Source organism: Bidens hawaiensis, unplaced genomic scaffold (assembly GCF_021521415.1).
Source record: "Bidens hawaiensis isolate Kalapana, Puna unplaced genomic scaffold, B.hawaiensis_p1.1 tig00020520_1, whole genome shotgun sequence".
Taxonomy (NCBI): Eukaryota; Viridiplantae; Streptophyta; class Magnoliopsida; order Asterales; family Asteraceae; genus Bidens; species Bidens hawaiensis.
This window is the reverse complement of record NW_027493137.1, coordinates 302,258-310,181: the sequence shown is the minus strand read 5'-3', so window position 1 is coordinate 310,181 and position 7,924 is coordinate 302,258. Positions and strand designations below refer to the sequence as shown.

The following is a 7,924-nucleotide window of genomic DNA, read 5'->3' as shown; positions in this document are numbered from 1 at the left end:
TGGCTGCTCGTTTGAGCAGTTTCGTAACTGAGGTGATTGAGGTTTTCACTCCATAATCATCCTAGGTATGTCTAGTATAACATACTTTAAGATTACGTCTGTTGATGTTTGTTTGATTGGTCAACTAGTTGTAGATTGAACACTAATATTAGGTTGACTAGTTTGTGAATTGTGATGTCTAGCGCTTTATTTGAGGGAACTAACAACCAATTCAAATGTTATAGTCTCGGTATGATTAATGGAGTGCAGGAAATTGATTTTAAAGGTGATGGGACTGAATTGGTTGTCGGTTACTCAAACGGGTCGGCGCAACGTGAATTCGCGTTTATTGAATAGTTGGTGCTTTGTACTTGCGAGTTACCGACCCATTTGACTCGTGTAGTGTCGTGTGGACTTTTTGACTGTGAATTCATCATATTGGTTCCACATGGGGCTGAGTTGGATATTAATAGCCTAACCAACTCTTAAACGCACGTGTTAGTATCACATAGTGCTTCCGGGGGGCAAATTGGGAATTCTTTGTTCCCGGGAGTATCTAAGAGTCGTGTGGGTATAAGTAAGGTCCGGGAGCTGTTATGACGAGATTGATGAGGTCGAGGCCTTAGATACTCGAGCCGTGTTAGCACGTCCCGTAGGATAAACGAGTCCTTTCGGTGTCGTTAGTAATGATTGTTTATAAACCAACAGGCGTTTGAGTTGTGGGGATACTTAGGGGACCTCTAGCTCGTGGTGAATTCGTGCCTTGTGTCAGGTGAGTTTCATGACACCCCTTTTTACTCTTTTTTTTTTTAGTTTTTGGCTAGCATGTACACTTAAGCGATTTTGCTTGAAGAACCATTTAAATTACCTTGCATAGGCTTATTTATATATGATAGGCCTTGAAATGATAATATTGAATGATGTATGGAAGTGTATATATATATTATTGAATGGCCAATAATTGGCGAATGATGCAGTCGTTATCGATTACGGATGTTACGTATGCATACTTCGTGTTTGCACGCGTTGATTGAATGTTACGGGTTGGGGTTGTACGTTTTCTCGGCCCTGAATGTTATTATTGAATGTTATATATATGTATATATTTTTATATATAGGAAAGCATGTATTGAGATGTTTATATATAAGAATGATTACCTATTATTATTGTCGATATGGTGTTTCTGCAGGGGCTATCGTAGCTTACGGTAGCCACCGTAGCATACTGTGGCTTCTGAGGAATTAAAATCTATTATTATTAAAAATGTTTTTTATTTAAACTTGAACTCACTCAGCTTAAGCTGACTTTGTGTACATGTTAGTGTGAGTTTCAGCTTAAGAGGAGGATGCTTACCACTTGGACGTGCTCGAGACTACTCGGTCGGTTGAAGGCATACTTAGTCGGAAGTTTCAATAAAATTAAACATTCTCTTTAATGTTTTATTAAATACATTTCAATTTGATTTTGGGAATTTGTTTTAATAATTTTCTGCTGAACCTATACTCTGAATTATTATTTTAATGGAACGAGCTGTTTAAGTTTAAGTATTTTTGTAAATATCGTGTATGAGTACCAACTGTGGGACCACCTGGAGTCGGGGTCTTACAAGTTGGTATCAGAGCCATGGTTCGAGGGATCCGAGCATCCCCGAATGCTTGGACTCAAACTGTAAGGGAAAAGACTAGTATTCCAACCGCGAGTAGTTGCACGCCAAGAGGTAACTTTAATTGTTTAGTCATTCCTTTAATTTTAAAGTTTCCAGAATATGATTAAATGTTTAAGTGTTAGATGGGATGTTAATATGGTTAGGAGCAGGGGGTGCTTAGGACGGGGAAGTAAACGACTAATAACACTTGATCAACGTTATTAGCAGTTTACCTTTACCTTCCATGTTCTAAATACTACTTGTGTCTGACTATGTTAGGGTTCTGTCTTTGTATGGATATGATATGGATAACTCTCATGGCGTTAGCGTTAAAGTCCTTTGACCGTGTTACAATTCTGTATTTGTAGGGATAAGACATGGTTATTAATCATGCAACTAAGAGAGGACGTCCCAGTGTTCGTGGTAGTGTTCGTGGTCGTGGTCGTAAGCCACGTGCCGAGGCCGAGAGAGGTGATCCAGCCCCGCAACCGGAAGAAACCCCTGTCGTTGAGGAAGAGGGTAACCCTGCCCTAGATCCTACTACGCGCACGGCTATCGCGGATGAGGTTTACCAGGTTCTCCATAGCGCCATTCCCGAAATCGTTACTGAGGCTGTCAGGGCCATGGAGAAATCACTGCTGAGTAAGAGTTCGGATAAGGAAGGGATGAGTAAGGAGATGCCATCCAGGGAAGAAGAGGTGTTTATGCCGAGTGGGGATAGAGATGAGGTCCGCACCTTTAGTGCATCTACCCGAGGCTGTTCGTATGGAGATTTTAAGAAGTGTGACCCTCCTCCCTTCGACAGTACTAAGGGTGTGTTGGAAGCACATCAGTGGGTGAGAGAAATGGAGGCCATATTGAGGGTTAGTAAGTGTAAGGAGGAGGACATGGTGACCTTCGCGACTGCCTCGCTTCGTTCTGAAGCTCTATGTTGGTGGGATAATCTGGTACAGGCTATGGGTGATCGTTCTATTAGGAGGATGACTTGGGTTGAGTTAAAGAAGTTGGTTCTTGATCAGTTTTGTCCTCCACACGAATTGGATAAGATTGAACAAGATTTCTTGACCTTGGAGGCTGGCAGTATGACGCATCGGGAGTACACCACGAAGTTTAATAAGATGGCTCGCTTATGTCCCGATTTGGTTACTCCTGAAGCCAAGAGGGTTAAAAAGTATGTGAAGGGTCTTCCGACGGATATTCGAAGAGGTGTGATGACCACCAACATGAACTCGTTTCATTCAGTGGTTACCCTATCCGGCACATTATACGATCATAGGGAGAAGTTACCGCCAACCGAGACTAGGAGGACGTGGAATCCAAATTCGTACGATAAACGGCCCGTGGGAAACAACTTTAATTCGGCCGAGAAGAGGGTTAAGATTGAGAATTCGGATTTTAAGAAGGATGTGGCGTTTGTAAAGTGAAAGAAGTGTGGGAAACAGCAGAGAGGGGAATGTAAGCATGGGTCTAGTTCCTGTTTTCGTTGTGATAAGGTTGGACACCCCATTTCGAGTGTCCGACGTTGACTTGTTTCTGCTGTAAGTGAGCTGGCCACTTAGCATCAAACTGCCCTACTATCAAGACTGGGGGGGGCGACCCGGGAACTTCCTCGAGGGGGAAATTGGAAGAAAAGCCAAAGGTCAGGGCGAGGGCCTTCAAAATCACCAAGAAAGAGGCAAAGGATGATGCGGACGTTGTTTCGGGTACTTTTCCTAATACGTCATCATAATTTACCATTTTGAATTTCTTTTCCTTTGGAACATTTGTGTGTTCAAGTAGCTAAGTAAGTAGTGTAATATTATACCAGGTACCTATTTACTTGATGAAAAATACAGGCAACCGTTTTATTTGATTCGGGTGCCAATAGAAGTTTTGTGTCTACCAATTTATGTTCCTTGTTGAATAATTACCCGAGCGCGTGGTTGATATGTTTGATGTTGAGGTCGCCGTAGGAAAGTCTGTATCCGTGTCTTGGGCTATTCAGGGTTGTACCATCGAGTTGTCTGGTTATAGATTTCCGGTGCGACTGTACTTGGTGCCGCTTGGCTATTTCGATGTGGTGCTTGGGATGGACTGGCTCGCGAGTGTTGATGCTCAAATCATTTGTGGTCAGAAACTTGTACATCTAAGGGCCCCGGATGGGACCCAAATTACGGTCTTCGGTGATTAGAATAGTGCAACTCCACCTATTATATCCATGCTCAAGGCGAGAAAATTGATGCAACGGGGGTGCGGAGCGTATCTGGCGTATGCTATAAACGTGAAAACCGAGGATGCTACAATCGGTGATGTTCCTAATGTTCGGGATTTCCCGGATTTTTTTCCTGATAATTTGTCAGATATGCCACCGGATCGCGAAGTCGAGTTCCGAATAGACCTTGTTCTAGGTGCAAAACATGTTGCTCGAGCCCCTTACCGTCTAGCACCAAATGAAATGAAAGAACTTATGACTCAATTGGAAGACTTGCTTGACAAGGGCTTCATTCGACCGAGCATGTCACCTTGGGGTGCCCCAGTCTTGTTCGTCAAAAAGAAATACGGTAGTATACGGATGTGCATTGACTACCGTGAATTGAATTAACTGACTGTGAAAAATGGATACCCTCTACCAAGGATCGACGACTTATTTGATCAGCTCCAAGGAGCTAGTTGGTTTTCAAAAATCGACCTTAAGTCCGGATATCACCAGTTGAAAATTCGTGAGGAAGATATCCCTAAGACTGCCTTCTGCACTCGATATGGGCATTATGAATTTCTCGTGATGTCTTTCGGTTTGACTAATGCACCAGCTACGTTCATGGATCTTATGTACCGGGTGTGTAGGCTGATGCTTGATTGTTCTGTTATTGTGTTCATCGATGACATTCTTGTGTATTCCAAAAGTGAGTCCGATCACGCTGGTCATCTCATGGAAGTTTTGGAAGCTTTGCGTAAGAATAAATTGTACGCGAAATTTTCTAAGTGTTCTTTTTGGCTACGCGAGGTTCAATTCTTGGGTCATGTCATTAACTCGAGCGGTATTCTGGTCGACCCTGCAAAGGTGGAAGCCGTGAACGAATGGGAATCTCCTAAGTCTGCGTCTGAAATTCGTAGTTTTCTGGGATTGGCGCGGTATTACCGCCGCTTCATTCCCGACTTCTCAAAAATCGCTTCATCGTTAACCAAGTTGACTAAGAAGAATGTTAAGTTTGTGTGGGGTTCTAAGCAGGAGGAGGCTTTCCTTGAATTAAAGGACAAGTTGACGCATGCTCCGATTTTAGCTTTACCCGATGGCACCGAGGATCTGGTTGTTTACTCTGACGCCTCTTATCAGGGCTTGGATGTGTTCTGATGCAACGGGGTCGAGTCATAGCTTATGCCTCACGGCAGTTAAAGCCTCATGAGGAGAATTATCCTACTCACGATTTGGAACTGGCGGCGGTTGTGTTCGTGCTCAAGTTATGGAGACATTATTTGTATGGTGTTCCTTGTATTATCTATACCGATCATAAGAGCTTAAAGTATTTCTTCGAACAAAAGGAACTGAATATGCGTCAGCGTCGGTGGTTAGAATTGATTAAGGACTATGGTCTGGAGATTATGTATCACCCCGGCAAGGCTAACGTGGTAGCCGACGCGTTGAGCCGGAAGAAGGGACCGAATCCTATTCGTGTGTCTTACCAGCTTATCCTCAGACCCGATATTTTAAAACAGATAGCCAACATTCAGAACGAGGCCTTACAGGTGGAATGGATTATGTCAGAACATATTTGGGGTCAAGAGAAATTTTTATAAAACGTCGGTGACGGGGTGAAGTATAAGGACGGTCGTTTATGGGTACCCAAGCATGGAGGATTCAGGAGCCAGATATTGGATGAAGCACATAAGTCATGCTATTCCATCCATCCGGGCGCGACCAAGATGTACCAAGACCTGAAGAAGAATTTCTGGTGGCCCGCGATGAAGTATGAGGTGGCTCAGTACGTGAGTAAGTGTTTGACGTGTCTGCAAGTTAAGGCTGAACACCAGAAGCCTTTCGGGAAGCTACAACCCCTAGAAATACCTGAGTGGAAGTGGGAGTATCTTAAGATGGACTTTGTGACTAAGTTGCCTCGTACTCCTAAGGGTAGTTATGACACAATTTGGGTAATCATGGATAGATTGACTAAGAGCGCACACTTCTTGCCAATTAGAGAAACTTTTAATTCTGAGCAACTAGCCGATGTGTTCATTTGTGAGATCGTTTCTAGGCACGCAGTGCCCGTATCTATTGTTTCGGATAGGGATACGCGTTTTACCTCTCGATTTTGGAAGAAATTCCATGAGGAGATGGGTACTAAACTTCTTATTAGTACCGCTTATCACTCGCAGACGGATGGTCAATCCGAGAGGACCATTCAAACTCTGGAAGATATGTTGCGGGCTTGTGTTATCAATTTTGGTGGTAGTTGGGATCGTCACTTACCGTTAGTCGATTTCTCGTATAATAATAGTTATCACGCTACGATTGGAATGCCACCGTTTGAGATGTTGTATGGGCGTAGGTGTAGGACTCAAGTCTGTTGGGGCTCCATTGGTCAGAAACAGTTGGGTAGTTTGGAAGTGGTTGAGGCCACGACTGAAAAACTCGATAAGATAAAGGCTTTTATGAAGGCCGCTCAGGATCGTCGAAAGTCTTATGCGGACAAAAGGCGGAGACCTATTGAGTTCGAGGTTGGTGACCGTTTTATGTTGAAAGTTTCTCCTTGGAAGGGTATTATTCGTTTTCGCAAAAGGGGGAAACTCAGTCCGAGGTTCATTGGTCAGTTTCGTATTTTGTCACGAGTTGGTGAGGTAGCGTATAGACTGGATTTACCCGACGAACTCGCGGGGATTCATCCTACTTTCCACGTGTCTCATTTGAGGAAATGTTTAACTGATGAGGAGGCCCGTGTGCCTCTTGATTATATCGAGCTTGATAGTAAGTTAAACTACGTTGAAGCGCCTGTCGCTATACTTGACCGTCAGGAAAGGCGTTTGAGGAATAAAGTAGTTAGGCAGGTTAAGGTGCAGTGGAAGCACTGTAAGGGTTCCGAGGCTACTTGGGAATCCGAAGATGAGATGATGAAACTCTATCCGCAGTTGTTCCTGTAGCAACGGGATTCAGGGACGAATCCCATTGTAAGGGGGGTAGACTTGTAACACCCGTTAATTTCCTTCTCGTTATCCCAGTTCGCTAAATCATTTAATTTCCTCTCAAGTTGCCATGTTCTTTGATTTGGAGGGGCTATTGTATAAAATTGGATTTTAGATACGAATAATTCTGGTTAAATCATCCAACCACTCCAGATGCCCTTGTCTTCACCTGCTCTCCATCCTTTCTTCCCTACCTAATTGACCATTCAGCGAAAAGAACAACTCCCCCATGACAACAACTCATACACTCATCATGTTCCCCCATGCTTCACTCATTCTTTTTCTTTCTTAAATTGAACGGCCAGCGAAGATGTAACTCACACCTGCAATCATCTGGTTTACAGCCAGGGGGTCGGCATAAAACTTCTATTGGAGGTAAGTTCTATATTTCCCTAGGTCTATTACACCATAATCCATCTTTATGACTCACGTATTGATCATAAACTGCTTGTTTTAGTCTTACCGGGTGGCTGCCCGTTTGAGCAGTTTCGGAACTGAGGTGATTGAGGTTTTTACTCCATAATATTCCTAGGTATGTCTAGTATAACATACTTTAAGATTATGTTTGTTGATGTTTGTTTGATTGGTCAACTAGTTGTAGATTGAAAACTAATATTCGGTTGACTAGTTTGTGAATTGTGATGTCTAGCGCTTTATTTGAGGGAACTAACAACCAATTCAAATTTTATAGTCTCGGTATGATTAATGGACTGTAGGAAATTGATTTTAATGGTGATGGGACTGAATTGGTTGTCGGTTACTCAAACGGGTCGGCACAACGTGAATTCGCGTTTATTGAATAGTTGGTGCTTTGTACTTGCGAGTTACCGACCCATTTGACTCGTGTAGCATCGTGTGGACTTTTTGAATGTGAATTCATCATATTGGGTCCACATGGGGCTGAGTTGGATATTAATAGCCTAACCAACTCTTAAACGCGCGTGTTAGTATCACATAGTGCTTCCGGGGGGCAAATTGGGAATTATTTGTTCCCGGGATTATCTAAGAGTCGTGTGGGTATAAGTAAGACCTGGAAGCTGTTATGATAGAGATTAATGAGGTCGAGGCCTTAGGTACTCGATCCGTGTTAGCACGTCCCGTAGGATAAACGAGTCCTTTCGGTGTCGTTAGTAATGATTGTTTAT

General features: G+C 43.2%; 1 protein-coding gene across 1 annotated transcript; it reads left to right on the top strand.

The window, feature by feature from the left end:
• Positions 1-2,002: 2,002 nt before the first annotated feature.
• LOC143560982 (uncharacterized) lies at positions 2,003-3,453 on the top strand. The gene is made up of 2 exons (XM_077049152.1): positions 2,003-3,328; positions 3,433-3,453. The coding sequence occupies exon 1, from the start codon at positions 2,003-2,005 to the stop codon at positions 3,047-3,049; it is 1,047 nt and encodes a 348-aa protein (XP_076905267.1). The 3' UTR covers positions 3,050-3,328; positions 3,433-3,453.
• The last annotated feature ends 4,471 nt before the right edge of the window (positions 3,454-7,924 follow it).